This window comes from Apteryx rowi, unplaced genomic scaffold, assembly GCF_003343035.1.
Source record: "Apteryx rowi isolate R43461 unplaced genomic scaffold, aptRow1 scaffold_132, whole genome shotgun sequence".
In the NCBI taxonomy this organism is placed as follows: domain Eukaryota; kingdom Metazoa; phylum Chordata; class Aves; order Apterygiformes; family Apterygidae; genus Apteryx; species Apteryx rowi.
This window is the reverse complement of record NW_020447553.1, coordinates 1,510,929-1,530,694: the sequence shown is the minus strand read 5'-3', so window position 1 is coordinate 1,530,694 and position 19,766 is coordinate 1,510,929. Positions and strand designations below refer to the sequence as shown.

The 19,766-nt window shown below is 49.2% G+C and overlaps 2 protein-coding genes across 3 annotated transcripts in view; one reads left to right on the top strand and one right to left on the bottom strand.

Moving 5' to 3' along the window:
* Positions 1–13,421, top strand: part of ITPR3 (inositol 1,4,5-trisphosphate receptor type 3) — a 44,360-nt gene extending 30,939 nt beyond the window's left edge. Inside the window, exons 36-58 of one of the 2 annotated variants that reach the window (XM_026056665.1) lie at positions 42–190; positions 361–469; positions 627–717; positions 995–1,164; positions 1,872–2,046; positions 2,131–2,315; positions 2,719–2,919; positions 3,344–3,454; positions 3,687–3,782; positions 4,392–4,493; positions 4,800–4,886; positions 5,612–5,722; positions 6,248–6,440; positions 7,453–7,578; positions 7,808–7,980; positions 8,097–8,261; positions 8,742–8,934; positions 9,416–9,511; positions 9,966–10,090; positions 10,352–10,517; positions 11,256–11,416; positions 11,937–12,098; positions 12,446–13,421. In XM_026056665.1, coding sequence (XP_025912450.1) covers positions 42–190; positions 361–469; positions 627–717; positions 995–1,164; positions 1,872–2,046; positions 2,131–2,315; positions 2,719–2,919; positions 3,344–3,454; positions 3,687–3,782; positions 4,392–4,493; positions 4,800–4,886; positions 5,612–5,722; positions 6,248–6,440; positions 7,453–7,578; positions 7,808–7,980; positions 8,097–8,261; positions 8,742–8,934; positions 9,416–9,511; positions 9,966–10,090; positions 10,352–10,517; positions 11,256–11,416; positions 11,937–12,098; positions 12,446–12,514 — 3,216 coding nt within the window. In that variant the 3' untranslated portion in view covers positions 12,515–13,421. Of the gene's footprint in view, positions 1–41; positions 191–360; positions 470–626; positions 718–994; positions 1,165–1,871; positions 2,047–2,130; positions 2,316–2,718; positions 2,920–3,343; positions 3,455–3,686; positions 3,783–4,391; positions 4,494–4,799; positions 4,887–5,611; positions 5,723–6,247; positions 6,441–7,452; positions 7,579–7,807; positions 7,981–8,096; positions 8,262–8,741; positions 8,935–9,415; positions 9,512–9,965; positions 10,091–10,351; positions 10,518–11,255; positions 11,417–11,936 lie in introns of both variants that reach the window. The other variant, XM_026056664.1, reaches the window with a different exon arrangement.
* Positions 13,422–14,543: 1,122 nt separating this feature from the next.
* On the bottom strand, positions 14,544–18,851 carry LOC112961458 (ubiquinol-cytochrome-c reductase complex assembly factor 2). Its single transcript, XM_026056666.1, has 4 exons — positions 18,686–18,851; positions 15,868–15,942; positions 15,448–15,517; positions 14,544–14,725 (listed from the first exon to the last, which is right to left on the bottom strand). The coding sequence occupies exons 1-4, from the start codon at positions 18,821–18,823 to the stop codon at positions 14,631–14,633; spliced, it is 378 nt and encodes a 125-aa protein (XP_025912451.1). The 5' UTR covers positions 18,824–18,851; the 3' UTR covers positions 14,544–14,630.
* Positions 18,852–19,766: the final 915 nt, after the last annotated feature.

Genomic DNA, 19,766 nt, shown 5'->3' with positions numbered 1-19,766 from the left:
AGGCATGAATTGGCCCTAAAGGTGTGTGCCATGATTTGTAGGACATCATCAACGCCCTGGAGGATCGCTTGAAACCCCTGGTGGAGGCTGAGCTGTCTGTCCTGGTGGATGTCCTACACCGGCCAGAGCTGCTTTTCATGGAAGGGACGGAGGCCTACCAGCGATGCGAGAGTGGAGGCTTCCTGTCCAAGTAAGGATGCTTTGCAATTGCCCGAGGGTTGTTGAGAGCTTTGGGAAGGGCTGGAGCCTTTCATCTCTTGCGATGCTGTGCAGTCTGGCATGCGCCTGCAGAGTTGGGGGGAGGTGGGACCCTCTTGTCCCTCTGGGCTGTGTAACGGTGGCTCTGCTGTGCGTGGCCAGGCTGGTGCAGCACACCAAGGACCTCATGGAGACAGAAGAGAAGCTCTGCATCAAAGTACTGAGGACGTTGCAACAGATGCTGGTGAAGAGGAACAAGTATGGCGAGAGGGTGAGCATCACCGTCCTGCCCTTCTCCTCCACTGCACACCTCCTGCTCTTGAGTCTGGCAGCATCCTCCCTGCTGCAACCCATGGGCCCTTGGCCTCGTTCCGCCCTAGTGCTGGCCTCAGAGTTGGAAACCTTGTGACGTTTATTTGTCTTGGCAGGGCAACCTGCTGCGGAAAATGCTCCTGAACAATTACCTGCAGAACAAGAAGTCCAGCTCCAAAGGGGAAATCGTGGATGCTGCTGGGGGAGGTGAGTGCCCCTCTCCTGTGCTTTCCCTGTCTTTCTGCTCACATGCACCTTGAACATCCGGCTCCCAAGCCATGATGCGGTCAGGTTTGTAGCTGGTCTCAATGCCCCCAGCACCACTGGGAGAGAGGATATGGGCAGATGAAGGGACAAACCCAAGGTCCTACTGAGAGTTACGTTGTCCAGATGCCCCAGCACAAAGGCACCCTGTTAGCTGTACTTGTTCTCCCATGTGACCGCAGCATCATGGCCTCACATCTCTCTGGGTCCTCTTGTGCAGGCCAAGACCAGGACTGGTCCGCTATCGCTGCTGTCCAGTGCCGCCTGGACCGAGAAGGGGCCACCAAGTTGGTGGCTGACCTCATCATGAACACCAAGAACGAGAAGATTTTCCAAGAGAGCATCCTGCTGGCCATTCGGCTGCTGGACGGAGGCAACACAGAGATCCAGGTGCTGAGCTCTGGCTGTGTGGTGGGCACCTGCCCCAGGGAACAGGGGAGCTGCGGTTTGATTTGTGCAGTGTTACAGCCCCAGCACTTGGTAGATGGGGTGTGCAGGGCAGTCCTTGGTCCCTGGCTCGGCCCCTGGACAGCAGGCTTTGCCAAAATGCTGGTTAGCAGAGCGGTTGCGTGTGTTTGCTGGCCATCCAGAAGAGGAACGGTAGAAGTCTCTGCTTGAATTTTCCAGCTTAGTGTCTGGATCAAACTTGAGGGCTGGATGTTGTGAAAGGGGCAGGCTATTGCCGGCAAGTTTCTGGAGTAATGCTGATGCCCTCTGCCGGGTATTGCTAAAATGACTCAGAGTTACAGCTCTTGGGTGATAACTCATTCCCTATTTTGAATCCTTTATTGCAGGGAAGCTGAAAAATGATACATGCAAAACACTGGTTTTCCTGGCCCAGATCTGCTGTAGTCTCTGTTCAGCAGGCTCTGTGCCTAACCTTGCTTATGGTGAAGGAGAGCCTGGGGTAGGGAACGATCCGCCTCTGTAAATCCAAGAGGACTGTTAGCTCCAGCGCTGCTGCATGGAAATAAACCTGCTCACTGGGTTTTTGCAGGCAAGATCTCGAGTGCTGGTGGCTAGCAAATCAGAGGGGCAGGCTGGGACAGTTTGGATCCCATGGGGGAAACTCAAACTGCCATCCTCACTTCTCTCAGAAATCCTTTTACAACCTCATGACAAGTGACAAGAAGTCTGAGAAGTTCTTCAAAGTTTTGCAYGACCGGATGAAGAAGGCTCAGCAGGAGACCAAGTCTACAGTGTCTGTGAACATGAGCGACATCGGGAACAAGCCTCGTGAGGACAAAGACGAGCCTGACCCTGGCTCCAAAGGTATGGGGTCACAGTTTCCTTGGTAGGGCCGAAGGGCTGTCTCACTGAATAGCCCGATGCTAATGAGTTTGGGTTTCCCACTAGGACGAGGAGAGACTTTTGTGATGCCTGGCACCCCCTCCCGATACCCAATGGCAATAGGGTTTCGGAAAGGCCATGACACTGGGGAGCAGGGCCAGAACAACGAAATGGGGGTGACGGTCCTGATTATGGAGCCTATTCTGCGATTCCTGCAACTGCTGTGTGAGAACCACAACCGGGACCTTCAGGTTGGTTATGGGCCTTCTAGGATCAGCAGGGATAGGGCAGAGGCCCCAGGACTGGGATGCAGGAAAGCTAGCCTCTGGCTCTGACTGGGCTCCAAAGTGGGCAGTGCACCAGCCTCAGTTTCCCCATCTGCAAATGCAGTACTGTCCCTTATGAATAACTTTGCTTGGCCTTGTGGCAGGAGCCGTTCATGGCACAACTGTGTCCATGGAGCTGGGTGCTGCTCTCGGAGGTCTCTGTACGTTACGGGGGTGGCCTCTAGCCAAATCCTCCACTGAACTGCACCCCTCAGCGGGGAGCTGGAGGCCAGGAAGGGAGTATCGGGAGGGGGATCAGGACCTGAACCCCGTGTCAGAGCCCCCAGTGATGCCGCTCAGGCCAGTAACTGCAGGGTTTGCTCGACAGAACTTCCTCCGGTGCCAAAACAACAAGACCAACTACAACCTGGTGTGCGAGACGTTGCAGTTCCTCGACATCATGTGCGGCAGTACCACGGGAGGGCTGGGGCTGCTGGGCCTCTACATCAACGAGTACAACGTGGCCCTCATCACCCAGACCCTGGAGACGCTGACCGAGTACTGCCAAGGGCCCTGCCATGAGAACCAGGTGGGCGCCCGGGGGGGGACACCTCCAAGGGGTCTGTGGGTGTCACCGTAGCTCTGGGTTGTTCCCAGCGCGCCTGGGGTATTTCAGGTGGGATGCCTGGGAAAGCAGCAGGTAAACAGGATCAACTCTTGATTTCAGGGTGTAAAAGGGAGCAGAACAACAGAAGAGTTGAGGGAAGCAAAGATGCTGCAAGAATTATGAGCTACTGCTTGGCTAAATTATGTGGTGATGCAGATGGTGTCATTGCCAGGGAGAAAAGGGACTTGCGGCTCTTGGAGTAATTGGGCCCAGTCAGCGTTGTAGGCAGGGCACCATTTCATCCCCTGGGCATGTACGGGGGTAGTTGGGCTGCCTTAGAGGGGAACACGGGTGAACCTGGAGGGACGGCAGCATSCATGGGATAACAAATGCATCTCTCCCCTAGAGCTGCATCGTGACCCACGAATCCAACGGGATCGACATCATCACGGCCCTCATCCTCAACGACATCAGCCCCCTCTGCAAGTACCGGATGGACCTGGTCCTGCAGCTGAAGGTAGGCAGAGCCTCCAGCTGGGATGGACGGCACGCGCCTGTGCAGACGCTGCTGCACGGGCTCACAGCTCCCTGGCACATCCGTAGGACATGTACAGATCAGCTGGGGGTGCCTGCATGTTCACCTGGGGGAAATGGTCACTGTAGCAGAAGCTGTGCATGAGTCAGGTCCTCCAGGCCCTCAGCAGAGGCAGAGCATAGTTCCCCTTAGCAAGGGTCTCTCTCCCCACCAGGACAACGCCTCCAAGCTCCTCTTGGCCCTGATGGAGAGCAGACACGACAGTGAGAATGCTGAGCGGATCCTCATCAGCCTCCGCCCGCAGGAGCTGGTAAGGGCTGAGCAGAGGTGGCACAGCYGGTGTGCAGCTGCCCATGAGACACCGTTGCGGAGAGGACTTGGGGGATGGGGGAGAACCTGCATCACCGGGACATATCCCGAATGCCAGGAGAGTTTGCAGCTAGGACAGCGCTCCCTGCCTGGCAGCTCCCATGTAAGGTTTGTTTCCAGAGATGGTTGTACAGCTGGTCACAAGGTTTGCACCTCTCCAGTGCAAGGCAGATCCAGGTCCCCCCAAGCCTCTGTGCTCAGCCAGCCCCTCCTTGCTCCAAAACGCCACAACCATCTGCCACGCCAGCCTGATGGGGCTGGCTGAAGCCCCAGGGGGTGAAACATCCCACCAGCCCTCCCCCAGTGAGCCCCGTCCTCCTCCGTTTCACACCCATTGCCTGGACCCCTTAGGCCTGTGGGTCCTAATGACATTTCTGATTTGCAACCCAAAAAGCACCTCAGCTGTTGCAGTAGTACTAGTCACACACAGCCTTATGCACAAGTGTCCTTTACCTAATGGCGTTTCTGAAACATTTGTGGCCGGAGGAGGAAAACAGGCCAGGGTGATGGGGAGAAGCTCACCTGTCCCTCTCACGCTGGCGCCTTCCAGGTCGATGTCATTAAGAAGGCCTATCTGCAAGAGGAAGAGTGCGAGAACGCCGACGTCTCCCCCCGGGAAGTCGGCCACAACATTTATATACTGGCGCTGCAGGTACTGACGCTGCAATCTTGCATGTCTGCTTTTGCAGCAGGGCCCCCCTGCCAGGCTGGGGTCCCCACTGTGCTGTGCTGTAGCTTCCGCTTGCTGATTTGCACATTTTTCTCCCTATTTATTTATATGTTTTCTCCAGCCAGGCCAGCCTCCCTGGGGAGCCGCAGCTGGGAAATTTGCTTTTGTCTCCCGTGAAAAGCCAGGCCTCCAGCTCGCTGGCTGTCCCGCTCCCCCTGTGGTGCACCTGGCACTGCAGAGGCTGCTCACAAGCCTCCAGTAACCCAGCTATCACTGTCCCTCTTCCAGCTGTCCCGACACAACAAGTCTCTGCAGCAGCTCCTGAAGCCAGTGAAGCGAATCCAGGAGGAAGAAGAAGAAGGCATCTCATCTATGGTATGGAAAGTCCTTGAGAACAAAGGCACAGCTCCCCCACCCGCTCTGACCCTCGCTGGAGTCTGTAAAAAGCTGCTTCTCCCAGCCTAGCTCATCTGCCCTGTTTTCTGTCATTTAAGATTTGATGTGTTTTGCTATTACCAGGGGGATTAAAGAACAACTGAAACGTGCCCTGGTAGCCAAAACTACAAGCACAATGGCATGTGCATCTCTTAAAACCCAGCTGAGGAGAGCAGCGTTTGCCACGTGCTGTAACGCTCCCTCGGGAAGGCTCAGGTTGTAGGGTGACAGCCAGCCTGCTATAGGGAAGGGCTCGTGTCCCTTACTGTCTGTGAAGGGTGGCTTTCCTGGTAGTACCTGCTTTCTCTCCTTCCCTTCAGAAAAGGAAGGACCGAGTCCTTTGCTGTCATTTGTTGCCTGTGTGCCTTAGATCCTGAATGAGATTCAGCAGTAATATGATTTCCCTGGGGTTTTATGGGCATTGATTTGTAATTTGTGGATTAGCAGATTTGGCCGTAATTATTGTAGGGAATTGAATGTCTGTCACCTCAAGGAGCTCTTGTATCCCTTTAGGAAGTTTTAATTCATTTGCTTTTCCCTGAAACCTCATCAGATTTGGTACATTTTGAGGAACGATGTTGTCAGTGCAGAGAGTTAGATCTGAATCCCCCTGGCCATTACTGGCTGAAGCCTTCTCATCCTCTCTCCCTCTCCCTGCATCCCAGCTCAGTCTGAATAATAAGCAACTGACACAGATGCTGAAGTCGACAGCCCCAGTCCAGGAAGAAGAGGAGGATCCGCTGGCCTATTATGAGAAACACACGTCCCAGATTGAGGCAAGACCTGTTATCTGTTGGGTTTCCGGTATGCTCATGGCTGATGAATCCCACCTGTGTTCAGGCCTGTTTCATGCCYGGTTATTTTATGCTAAGAGCATTCCCATCCTTGTGCCTGCAGGAAGCAGATGGGTGCTTTGCACTGCAGTGAGCTGGAGGTATTAGCAGAGCTCGCTGGAAGCCGGGTGGGTTCCCTGGAACAAGCAGCTCCCCGACTCTTTCCTTCTCTTTCAGCAGCAGCTGGGAAGCAGCCGTTTCGGCAGTCTCATCCTTGCTTGCTGGGATGGTTTTCCTTGCAGCTGGGCCAGCAAGGATTCATGTGCTGTGAGCTTTCCTCCCAGCACAGCCAGGGAGGGCTGCACTTGCTGGATCGATATGTAGCATTATATGAGTCACCAGTGCTTTTGATCCTATGGGATTTGGGGGAAAGGAAGGGAATGTAAGACTGAGGCTAAGAAAGAGGAAATAAAAGCATGGTGCTGGCAGGATCTGACTGCACCCCCCTCTTGCCCTGCTTTCCTGCAGATTGTGCGCCTGGACCGAAGCATGGAGCAGATAATCTTTCCAGTGCCTGGCATCTGTGAGTTCCTCACCAAGGAGACCAAGTACCGRCTCTTCACCACTACTGAGCAAGATGAGCAGGGCAGCAAAGTCAGTGATTTCTTTGACCAGTCATCCTTCCTCCACAACGAGATGGAGTGGCAGAAGAAGCTGCGCAGTAAGAGCAAACCAGACCTTCCCTTAGACCCACCCCAGGCCACAACAGGCACTTCAAATCGCCCATCTTTCGAAACTTGGAGGCCAGCAGTGCTTTGAAATGGCTGTGAATGCTGGCAGCAGCCTGGAGATCAGGTCTCCAGGCTCCTTGTGCCCCTTGCTCTGTAGAGCACAGCACACTCAGCTGTTTGTGAGGAGTAGAGGATAAACAAGACTTTCCAGTCCAAGGATGGGTTTTCTTCATGCCTGTTGTAAAATTCCTAAGTAGTTTAAAATGTATCTTACAGCACATTCCCTTGGACTACACCTGAGGTGTTTTCCTCTAGAAGGCCCTCTCATCATCTATGTTCAGTTGCCTTCTCCTAAGCCAGGATCTAGTAGCTACATGTGGGAATCAGTGACTTTTGGTTCTCTGCACCATCCAGACAGTTCTGGGTGCTTTCAGGGCTACACCAGGACTGACTTCCTGGCTTAAAAGAACAGGAGATCAGTAAACAGGAGTCATATAAATATTAAAAATACTGTTATGCAGCTGAAACGTGGTGTAGCAGCCCTGAAAATACTTGCAGATCCAGTCAAAACTATCTTAGGAATTCAACAGGAAACAAGTTTCCAGTATGGATGGGAAATTGCTGGCTAGGTCCCCTCTGGGACAGAGAACCAGTGCTGAAAACACAAAGACATGTTGTTTTGAAGGACGCAAGCAGTGAGCATGTAGATGAGAGATAGGGAGGAAGGTGAGGTGAAGAGCAAAGCCAATCTGATTCCATGGTGCCAGAGCAGGTCAAAGGGCTGAGAAGCCAAGAAATGTGAGCCACAACATTTTGAACTTGTACTCCCATTTCAGTAGATGAGGAGGGAGCTTTTATTAATGGTTTGAAGGAAGTTGGCGGCAAGGGTCCCTTCGGGCCCATTAGCTGTACTGAACTGAGCTGTTTGGATGTCTGAGAGGATAACACCTTACCCAGTTGGCACAAAGTTAGCTGAGATTTGTTTGCCTCCTCTTCCTCCAGGCATGCCGTTGATGTACTGGTTCTCCCGCAGAATGACTCTCTGGGGAAGCATTTCCTTCAACCTGGCTGTTTTCATCAACATAATCATTGCTTTCTTCTACCCCTATGTTGAAGCCACTTCTATGGGTAAGTGCCCCAGCAGCCAGTGCTCCTCAAGATGAAGGAAAAAGGGGATCCTCAAATACAAGGAAAACTGGTCCCCTTACCAATACTCTCCCAACCCTTAGTCTACTCGACTCTGAAAGCCCCAAGTTTTTTCTGCTGGTCAAAGCAAGGGACTGAGTTCCCAACTCTCCCACTACTTTCTTCTGGCAGTATGCATTTAATTTCATTGCCATGGGTCTTCTCTTCCCAGGAGTGCTGGATTCCCCACTGATCTCCCTGCTATTCTGGATTCTGATCTGCTTCTCCATCATGGCCCTGTTTACTAAGCGCTACGGTGTCAGACCGCTCCTCGTGGCACTGATCTTGCGATCGATCTATTACTTAGGAATTGGACTCACTCTGAATATACTAGGAGCTCTCAATGTAAGTTCTCTTTGTGCTGAAAAAGTAGTGTTACACCCCATAACACAAAAGGCTGTTCTGGATTCGTAAAGTGTGGCAATCCACACTCCATTCTGTTTCTCCTTGTTGTTTCCTAGCTAACCAACAAGATTGTTTTTGTGGTGAGCTTTGTGGGAAATCGTGGGACCTTCATTCGAGGCTACAAGGCCATGATCATGGATGTGGAGTTTCTTTACCATGTTGGCTACATCCTGACCAGTGTCCTGGGCCTCTTTGTGCACGAACTCTTCTACAGCATCCTGGTACGGTAAACTCAGCTATTTGGGGAGCAGATGTAGCTAGTTAGACGCTAGAAGGTTCCTGTGAAATGTTGCAGAGATTGACTGGTAACAGCAATGAGAACAACTCAATGTGCTCTAATCTCTGCATAGGTTGATCTTTCTGTCTTCTGACAATATCTATTACTATTTCTGTCCCGGTCTTGCTATCTGTTTCTAATCTCTACTGTATACCTTTATCTGGGTCATCTGGGAGGCAACGTTAACTGGTGAGGTCAAAGGCTGGGTGCATGTGTCCTATTCTTGGCTCTCCTGCTGTGCATAAGTCATTTTATTCTTCTCCGCTTCTGTACAGTAAGATGGGAAACTTAAATGCTTTATGTGACATTTAGTCAATGTCTGCTGACTGCTCCAAGATCTCGGGATTAAAGGGGATATAGGTAGGCCAAGCATTATCACAGAAAAGCACCCTGCTGCATTTCTTTGCTCCTGGGTCCTTTTCAGCTGTTTGACTTGATCTACCGTGAGGAGACCTTGTTTAATGTCATCAAAAGTGTGACACGGAACGGGCGCTCCATCCTGTTGACAGCCCTCCTGGCTCTCATCCTYGTCTACCTCTTCTCTATCGTGGGCTTCCTGTTCCTGAAAGATGACTTCATCCTGGAGGTGGACCGACTGCCGGACAACAAAGCCAAAGGTTAGGCCTTGCCGTCACCGCCTGCAGCGCTTGGGCTAGGGAGGGCCTAATGGGTCCCCTTTCTGTAGCTGGATCATTGCATGATCCTGGGCAGATAAGAACCCTGCTTCCTTCCACCTTTGGAAGTGTGTGAGCGCGCGTGTGTGTTTACTTCAGGGGTTTTAGGGTTGCCAGAGCAGACAGCTGCCTGTGCTGACTTAGGAACCTAGTCCTGTGGAGAATAGGGTTTTGGGGGGGCTAGGAGGGATAGCAGAGAGGGTGATGKTCAGCTACAAGCAAAGCTTTAGCACTGTAGAGGTCTTTCTGAAACTCCASCAAAAGATTCAAAGCCTATAAAAGGCCAGGCGAATATGAAAAAACCTTTTGCAAATAGCWTTCAAGCTACAAGAATGCAGCTGAAGCGCATTTGTGACAGGATCAAAAAGAGCTTTACTAAAACAAGCTGACGCTCTGACAAGGCTATGGTCTCTTGTACTTGCAGATGACCCCTTGGGGATGCAAAGGAACATGGAGACCTTCATGGAGTCATGCAGTGGTGACAAAATTAGCTGTTCTGCTGTACCCACTGCCCTGGAAGGTAAGTGAGCCCATTAAAAAGGCTGACCCTGTTAGCAGCAGAGTAGGCTGCCTGCCTTATTTGTCAGTGAAATCGGAAAAATCCTACAGCATCTTTTTCAAAGAAAGACAGACAGAAACAGCCCACTCTCTTGCAGATAGTTAAGCAAGAGCCTGTAAAATTTGCACAGACCCCAGCACAAAAACGTTGATGTAGATTCAGTTTAGTCATAAAGGAAAGCAGGAGTTTTGAGAGCGCTCAGACAACCACCTCCGCAGCAAGAAGCAAGCTGGAGGAGTCACTGGAAAGTTGCTGGTCAGGACCTACACARGCACCTGCCTCCAGAAAATTAGGCCCACTGCATCCCTGTAGCAGGTGTCATCCCTGTAGCTTTGGGTTCATTGCAATAGCCTGCTCGTTCTGCCCTGTCTATACTGGTTTTTTTTTGCTTTTATCTCCCCCGATGGTATTCTAGAAACAGACGCTGACCAGTGGGAACGTGCCTGTGACACGCTGCTCATGTGCATTGTAACTGTCCTGAACCACGGCCTGAGGAATGGTGGGGGTGTAGGTGACATTCTGCGGAAGCCATCAAAGGATGTGAGTTCAGGCAGCATGCGGGTCCCCTCTCTTCCACACAGCTCTGCTGCATTTACCACAATGCAGCTGCCCTTCTTCCCTGGAAATGTTGACACTTCCAGCTCTRTCCCCCTCAGCTGTCTGTCATTGCTTTCCACCTCTCTTCCTCTATCACATCCCTGTTATTCCTCTTCACCTTGCACCCTCAGGCTCTGACCCCTGTTGGAGTGGCTAGAGGAAAGGTGTGGAAGAGACAYGTTTTTCCCCTTGTGTCCATTGCAGGAGTCCTTGTTTCCTGCTCGAGTTGTCTACGACCTCCTCTTCTTCTTCATTGTCATTATCATTGTCCTTAACCTCATCTTTGGGGTCATTATTGACACCTTTGCTGATCTGAGGAGCGAGAAGCAGAAGAAGGAAGAAATACTGAAGACCACTTGCTTCATATGTGGTGAGTGCTAGAACCTTGGCTCACTGTGTACATAGGACTTCCCTCCCCCTGGTTCCTCCTGCAGACAAGCTTTTTTTTTAAGGTTAACCTAAACATAAGGGAAGGAATGAAGTTTCAGGTGCTTTTGGTTTTCATTGAGTTTGCAGCAGAAACTTAATCTGGCCACCAGTGGGTCACTGCAGTATGAGCAGGCTTAAACAAGGACATGAACTGAGAGGGGAGAAATTATCCGTATTCTTACTTGTCTTCTGTTAATGAGGTGTTAAACTAAATGCCACATTGTGATGTTCTCACTGCTGTGCATCTATCACTCCTGAGGCCATCACTTATCAAGTGGAAAAAAAGCACCATATTACTAAGGAAATAAAATTCAGGAAAACATTTCAGAATGCTCTTGGTTGTAGGCAGGCAGCCAAAAAAAAAAAAACCACCCCATAAGACTAGCTGTTTTTTTCTTAAGAGATCCACTGGGTGCCTTTTATGCTTTTAGATATGTATGCAGGAAACATAGCTAGTAGCACTTTAAATAGAAGCATCCTGAATACACAGCTGGGTTATTTTCCCCCTGTTTTGGATGCTTGTTTTGTGCTAAATGCCAACTAATTATTAAAAGCACTTTTTGAAAGTCACACCTGGGGCAGGATGCAATTATCTGTACTTCCTTTCACATTTGTTTGCTTGCTCACTGCTTACCTTCTCCTCTTCTCCTATCTTCTCTTTCTTGATTGCCTCTCCCAGGTCTTGAAAGGGACAAGTTTGACAACAAGACCGTGTCCTTTGAGGAGCATATTAAATATGAGCACAACATGTGGAACTACTTGTACTTCATAGTGCTGGTGCGAGTGAAGAACAAGACTGACTACACAGGGCCAGAGAGTTATGTGGCACAGATGATAAAGGTATATGTATGTCCTCCCAGGCAGGGCAGCTTTCGCCACTGCAACCTGCCTACCCCCAGGGAAACATTTGAGAACAATGGTCTTGCCAAAGAAAAACAAACAGTTTAAGATAGAACTTTTGGAAAATATTTAATTATGTAGTTGTCCCTTAATTCTTTCTTACCTGATTATTTCTACTTTGCAATCTCAGGCAACAACACGTTGTCTATTAGATGTTTTGTGCTGGATATTTAAGGATTGAATCAAGGGCAAGAACAGTGGTAGAGACTAGATACAAGGCAGGAGGGGAGAGCAAAGAGGTCTGGAAAAGAAAAAACTCTGAACTTGAACACAGAAGGCTGTAAGAAAAAAGCTGGAAAATAAATGGACCATTAGTGAAAAATTTGCAAAGACCCAGACAAGCCAACCTTTTGAGAATTTCTTCTAGTCCCTTAGCATAGCAGGCTTACAAAAGTCTCCTGTTAAATCCTACTTGGTCTCTTCCCTTCTCTTCACCCTCTCTCCAACTTCGCTATTTCAGAACAAGAACCTTGACTGGTTCCCCCGGATGCGAGCCATGTCGCTGGTTAGCAATGAAGGGGAAGGGGAGCAGAATGAGATTCGAAATCTTCAAGACAAACTCAACTCCACAATGAAGCTGGTGTCCCATCTCACCTCCCAGCTGAATGAGCTGAAGGAGCAGGTACTAACACCTTTACAAATAGGAACACTTGAGGAACACCTGGCTGTAGAAAGCCACTGTACTTACCAAAATAGACACTGATTCCAAGGAACAGTAGACAGTAGCAGCCCAATCCTGTACAGCTTCAGATACAAAGCAAAGGGCTCTTGCAGCTCTTTGGGGTCAGGGACGGTTGGGACATGTGCTTTTTGATAGCTTAATTCCTCATCACCTAGAGTCTAACTCACAGGGCTTTCTATCAGATGCTTAAAGCAGCCTAGTCAGTCACATGTCTGACAAGCGTGTTGGTGAATAGAAAGGAGAAGGCCTGGTTTCCTACCTCACTTGTGTCCTTGTTTGAACTCTAGATGACAGAGCAAAGGAAGCGGAGACAAAGGATGGGGTTTGTGGATGTCCAGAATACCATGAACCACTAAAGCACAGTACAAGCATCGGCTTCATCCACCAAGGGACTAAATGGATGTATCAGCTAATGAGGGCTGCTTGTTCCTGGGGTCCACACACGGACATCACTGTCAGAGAAAGCCAGACGATGCTGAGGGGCTTCAAAGTCAACATTTTCCTTAGATCGCTTCTAAGCAATTCTGCCCAGCAACAAACAGGAACCAGTGACTGGCAAGGATTACTTACGATACCTGGACCCACAACTTACTCTAATGCCCTTGTAGGAAGATAATTTATACAGGACTTTTATTCCTCATTGCAATAACTCTTTATTTTGCAAATGTGGGTTGTATCTTTATCTCCATGCACTACATTCTGGTGGCCTGCACCTTGGGTAAGGATACCACTTGTAGTGTTACTAGCTGTAGGGCTGCAATATTTAACTTATTCCAAGAGTGTCAATAGTAATGTGGATCTTTGCAAACCAGCCATCGTATCCATCATACCTGCTCCATGCTGATTCTTCTCTATTTAAAGAATTCTGTCCATCACTGTGGTGCAGTAAAGAGAAGCTAAACTCGAGGAGATGCATTGATAATTTAACTCACCAGATGAGGATGAGCAGCAAAGCTCTTACTAGTGTGAACTGGTCTTTTGCCTTCTGTGGACAAAGAATATCTGGGCAGTAGTAGGAGACTGCAGGTTTACAGGAGTTCACTGTGAAGGGGTGTCCTGTGTTTTAATTTCATCTCTGGTGTAATGTTTTACTTGTTGTTGTTGTTGTTGTTGTTGTTACTTAAGAACTAAATTGTAAATTGCCTTAACTAAATTAAATACAAAAGCAAGTTATAATAAAAACTGAAACATGATAAAGAAAAATCCCTTCCTTTGCGCTCTGGATATAATGTGACTATTATTTAAAAAAAAAAAAAAAAAAAAGCACAAATGCAGAACAATCCAAAGACCTGAAGCTGGGCCAAGGCTGTATTACTCAAGGTACATGACAACCCAATGCTCTCCATTCCAGATGTTAAATGTTAAAATGTCATATGAAATTCAAGTCAGAAAGTGAAAGAGAAGAATGCTACCATAAAGAACTACCTCAAACACCAGCCTTGTTTTCTGAAGCTTTGGATTAGAGCCTGCTGCAAAGTTTCAGATTCTTTCACTACTTGCCAGGAAAACACTGTTCAAAGACAGAAAAAGGAGCAGCTGTTGGTGTTTCCTGTAGCCAAGCAGAGTCCTGGCATAGCTGTGTTCTAGACACTCATCCTCCCTGAGCCAAGCAGCTCTGTAGCCATCCCAAATCCAACTCAGTGCTATGTTAACACATTCCAGCCCCCTGCCTCCCCCTGAATAGACACTGATGCAAGCATTAAAGCTTCAAAAAGAAATTAAAACTAGGCCACAGCATGGACTGATCACACTTGAACTTTGTTTATGGCAGCCCTATCAGCCAAACACCATTAAAACCTATCCTTACCTGTCAGTAAATACGCAGCAAACCATACAGCAGTGCTCGTCCCTCCCAGGAAAATCTGCATATAGCTTGCCAGAACACCACTGCAGCATTGGAGACAGGGTACTAGATTGCGATCGCAATTAAACCCTCCTTACACTGCTCCATGTCACATGGCAAACAGCCACCTTCAGCCCCCTCCTGCATCTTTCCAGCTAGCTAGGACTTCTGAAAACCAAAAAATAAAGGTGATCCCTACTGCAGTTTCACTGTTACCAGTGCTATCACACATACATACAAGCCAAGACTACAGCCCCCCACTTTTTCATTATTAATTAAGATTAGATTGTCTTCACAATCAAGTTTCAAGCTAACATGGTTTTACCTATTTGCGCTGTACATTTCCTGGTTGTTCAGGTTCTCCTAATACAAGGTCTCTGGTCTAACAAAACAAAGCTTGCTCTTCTACATGCCATTGCTCCAATACAGTTTCAGCACAGATGAGTTTACTTAAGGCCTAGAGTTGCCTCCCCCCCCCCCCCCAAAAAGGGGAGGGGCATGCTAAAAATGAAGGGTGTATGTCTGAATAAAATTGTTGTTGCTAAGAGGAATGAATGGCTTTATTCATCATGGCAGCATACAGTGCTTTAGGAATATATACAGTGGAGAATCTGGGAGATGATAGCCTATCACTTTGAGTCCTCTTCAGATTTCTTGGCATAAAACCTTTCTCGCAATTTTTTCCATGTCCCTTTTTTCATTTCCTCCATCTGTTTCAGAATGTCTGCAAAAGGAGAAGGGGGAAAGAGGAAGAAAAGCAGAAAAGCAAAGGAATGAAAGCTCTCTTACAAGAGCATTGCCTTACATATATTTTCCTTTTTGACTTTTCATCTTTCTTAATGAATTTCTACTGCAGTGCTTGAGGCAAGTTTGTTTTCCCATCTAATCAATTATGTGGTGAGTCCCTTATCACTAACCACTAATATTCAGTTTCCACACACTGCAATCAAAGTTAGGAACTGGAGCAGAACACAACCACACTAGATTCCTACACTGCACTTAATAAACAACTTGGCTGAGTGTATTTGTGCATAGTGGTGCCCTGTTTTCTCTCAAAGTCTAATACAAGAGAAGAAATACTGAAGGGAATTTGAACAAAATAAAATAGAAACTGAGCATTTTTAGAATGATGTGATAAATATACTGTGTTTTTCTTTCCCATAGCTCCTGCCATCCAGTCTCAAACAGCCCTTGCAAAACCCTTTGCTGTCTCCATCCAGTGCAAAAGACAATCAGTCAACTCCTTGTCCTGATAAATTATTAAGAACTCCTCAATAATGCCTGACCTTATTCCCCTTTAAACATCCTAATATAGTTGCATGGCAGTCCCATTCTGTCCTTCAGTCACAAGTGTTTAGTAGAAGTCATGCGGTGACCACCACAAAGAGTGGAACGTACTTTGTCTCCTGCAAAGAGTTACTCCCAAATTAAGCAGCGTATAAATACCTGTTGCTAGGATCATCTTGCAATCTTCTACTGTCACTCCGGTGAAGGTTGTATCTTTCAGGCGTGGATACTTCACAAATGAACAAGTACACAAGAGAAGGAGAGAGTGAGAAAGAGAACTTGACTTGAAGTGCATTAAAGCAAATAATAATGTCATCACAAAATAGAGTTCAAGCTCATTTTTCGGTCAAGCTTTAAGAATTCTGTTCATCCATAGCAAGAACTATCTATCTGCATTGTTCATACATGTTATACAGGCCAAGATGCCTGCAGCTTTCTTGGAGAGACCAAAAGTACTAGGTAGTGCTACATCCAGCTCACTGTTCACTTGTCTACTGTAACTTCCCAGAAACCCTGCTGGGATGAGGCAGCCTAATGGCTTGCCATCCTAAAACAACGACAGCTAATGCCAAAGCTCACCTTGATTTTGTAGTAGTTGGTGTGGATTCTGACTAAGCTCTCGTACATCTGGTCACAGGTCGCAGGGTCAGCAATCTGAAAAGGTATGCAAGTATCACACAACTCTCTTTCTTACTTTAAACCTTCATAGAGAAAACTCATTTCAGTTAAAGGGTTGTGTGAAGGACAATGAAGAAACAGCTTAGGTGACTTCTCAGTACAGTGTAGGATGCCAGTGGCCCCTATTACGCTGCTCAAGAATGCAAAGCATGTTCTTTCCCCTCCACTTCTGCCCAGCTTGGCCTACAAGAGTAACGAAGCATGTAATCTCCAGAACCGACCTTAAATTCTACTTGAGAAAATTTGAAAGATCAACTGTGAATACACACTTAATGAGGATCCAGCTGGACAGTCTTCTCACGCTTATTGGCCAGTGCTGTGAAATCTCCAAGACTTCTTCACTCAAAGGCCAGGTTTGCCTCCTGTTTTATTCTGAAGGATCAGATAGGATAAAGTACTATAGGATAAGAATGGGAGGTAGAAAATCCTGATGAAGGCTAAAAACAGTTTATAATTGATTAGGGAAAGCAGCATGAAAGACACTGAACAGCTTGTGAAGGGTAAATGGATTTCTATTTTGGTCTAGCAAGCTGGAAAGATTTCGCTAATACACAAACCTCTCTTAGGTGCCCTCAACAGGTGCATCTGCCTTGCAGAGCCATCTATTTAGCAGCATGTATGGCACATCATCTTTTTTTTTTTTTTCTATTTTAAAACAGGAGCCAACTTGATCAGAACTCTGCACTGCTGTTCAATGACATCAAACATAAATGATTAAAACAGATGGATACATGAGTAAGAACACTGTCAACAGTTAACAAGTCAGGATAAAATGACATGGCTAATCTGCCCTTGGGACATTGGCACAGGTTCAGCATAAGGCAGGTAATGTCTCCCCTATGCAAACAAGGAGGTGGTTTTCCTTCCTCAGTAGGTAATGGCTGCTGCAGGACAGAGAATATCAGGACAGACAGACTGTCAAAAGGGAACATCATCATGCTCCAGGTGATCTTCAGCTTAACATACTCTGCTGTCCTATTTCAAATGACCCTGCTGGTGTTTTAGAAATGATAGCAGCAATAGCTACTAAATGGGTAGCAGAAATAGTATTGCCAAAAATAAAAATAAATCAGCAAATCTTATTGTGTGTGAATAAAACAGATAGCAGACTGATAAAGTATCCTTTATAGCTCTAGTTCTTTTCTCATACCTTCCTGCTGCTGTCTGCCAGTACATTTCCTTTTACTGTATTAAGCCTTTATACATACAAATTGACATCAGTGCTGCAGGCATCAATTTAGATTTTCAAGATGAGTGGCAGCTTTGGGATCTTGTAGCCAATTGGGTCAGCATATTTAGCTGTCCTAAGCATATGAAAAAGCAATAAGCACTTTCTGAAATGCCTGCTGCAGATTATTCCGGTGACCAATATAGAATTAGGTGCCTATAACGGCACGTTCAAGTAGAAAACCCACATCTGGAACAGCCTCCATCACTGTTTTTACCGAAAGAAAGGACACATTTACATTCCAGAGCACCATCTCCAAATCTTTAGAGGACTGCAGCCCAAGTCAAGCCCAATTTATTTTAGTACCAAAGTCTAAACTCCAATAAAATTACAATTGTAGCCAGAGTCCAGCTTTAAAAACATTGCATCCTAACGGTGTCAGACAATTTTGGACTTCCCTATGTAAGCCACCCTATCATATCATTCTGTCATCATAGGATCACGGCAAGCAACACATGCTAATAAAGCCGATTACACCACAGTGCTGACAAATTCGCAGTGTGTCCCACTTCCATCATCACTGTAACAGGGTTCTCCAACTCATGTGTTGCAAATGGTGCAAGAATTTAGCAAAAACTGAAGCTTGTCCCCCTGCTAAGCTGGGAACAAGCTATGCGGCTGAAAAGGGCAAACTTAGAAGGCCTAGATTTCAAAGAAGCACAAAACATTCGTATCAACCCATCCTGTGCTCTGAAAAGACCTACAGGAAATTTTGCAATAGGAAATAGCCCAATTCATTCCTGGTACCCTGCAGACAGCAGCTTATCATCCAGCTTTAACTGCATCAGCTCTAAGGCACACGAAGCAAGGACAGTGCCTGCTTGGAGAAGAGCATGCACTGGGGCTTTTAACAGGAAAAAGCCACCGATCTGCAACCCGGCAGGGAGCACACCAGACCCTCAGCACTGTCAGCACTCGGGTCCTGACGCTTGTGTCCAGAAACCGAGGCAACCCTTGCAACCACCTCAGAGAAACCCTTAAAGAGCACGAGCGGCTCCCGCTGCCGAAGCGACACGGGGGCACCGCTGCGGGCCAGGCGACCCCAGGGCCCCACGGCGGCGGCCAGAAGAGACCGGCGGGGGTTCGTAACGGTTTTAGTCCGGCAAGAGCCGCCGCCACCTCGGCGCCCACCGCCGCAAGAGAGGCGCGAGGCGCCTGGGGAGAAAAGGCGGGCAGCCGCAGCGCGCATGCGCGCCGCCCCGCGTGGCCGGTAAACGGCACGCGACCCCCTGTCCCCCCATGGAGCGACCGTTAAACGGCGCGCGACACCTCCCCCCCCCCCATTCACGGAGCGACCGTTAAGCGGCGTGCGGCTCCCCTCCACGAAGCGGCCGTTAAAAAGCGCCCCCCCCCCCAAGAAGCGGTCGTTAAACGGCGCGCGGCGCCCTCCCCCCCAATTCTACCACGGAGCGGCCGTTAAAAAGCGCGGAGCGACAGCCCCCCGCCCCCAGACAGGACGCGGCGCCGGGGGTCGCTCGCCGCCGCCCTTACCTGCGTGTTCTCGCCCTCGCGGAAGGCCTGCGCCACCCGCTGCCGCAGGAAGACGCCCAGGTCCCGCTTCCGCTTCGTCTCCTCCACCGGCCACTCCTCGCAGAGCTTCAGGAACCGCCGGTACCTGGTAGCCGCCATCGCGGCCCTCGGGGAAGGCCACGTGACGGGCGCTATGCTAATGAGTTCTACGGGAGGCGAGAGGGGCCGTGTGCAGCCCGGCCGCGGCGGCGCATGCGCGCAGCGCTGCCCCAGCCCCGGGCGGGAGCCGGCGGGGCAGGAGTGACGGGCCGGGAGCGGGGGAAGGGGGGGGGCGCTCCCTGGCGCTGCCCCTCGGGCGGCCGTGTGGGGGGCCAGCACCGAAAAACAGGGCTGGGGGGGGCTCCTCCGAGGCTGCTTCATCCGCCCGCCTCAGGTGCTGGGGAGGTTTGGGGTTTTTTTTCCTTCCCGCCGCGCAGATCCCCGCAGATCCCGGCTCTGGCGGCCGGGAGCAGGCCGCTGAGGCGGGGCAGGGTCCGGACTGCGGCCCGGGGCCTTATAGCCTACCTTGTTGTAGCGTTATACACTGTAGCTTATAGCGTTTTTGAAAGGCAGCTGATGAGCAGCCRGGCTCTGCTCGGTTCCTTTGCTCGATTGCTGCCCACGCTGCCAAGCGCGGTGCTTTGTGTGGCTGGCAAAGGGATCTCGCTCCTGCAGTGCTGCAAATATCTGGGCCAGGCAGCCSGCAGTGTGGCACATAATAGCTACTGTAATGCTTGGTTCCTGGCCATTTTAAAAGCTAGAAAGACTTAGCGATTTTTCCCTTCTCCACGTGGAGTACATAAGGTTGTATGCTGGCTCAGCGCTCCTCCCCTGTGCAGGCAAAAGATTGAATAAATACTTTATATGTATAAGGGATATATGGGGGGGGGCYGCAGCATGCCTCCTGTTGTTAGGCGAGCAGCCAGGATGGCTTTTTCTTTGTGGGAAAAATAGCAGGTAAGGCACACAGCCAACAGGTGTTGGTGTCTTCCGCTGCTGAGGGGGTCTGTCGCGTGCCCTGCAGCTGGCACCATCCTCAGGCCCTTCTTCACCCTTTTCCGCT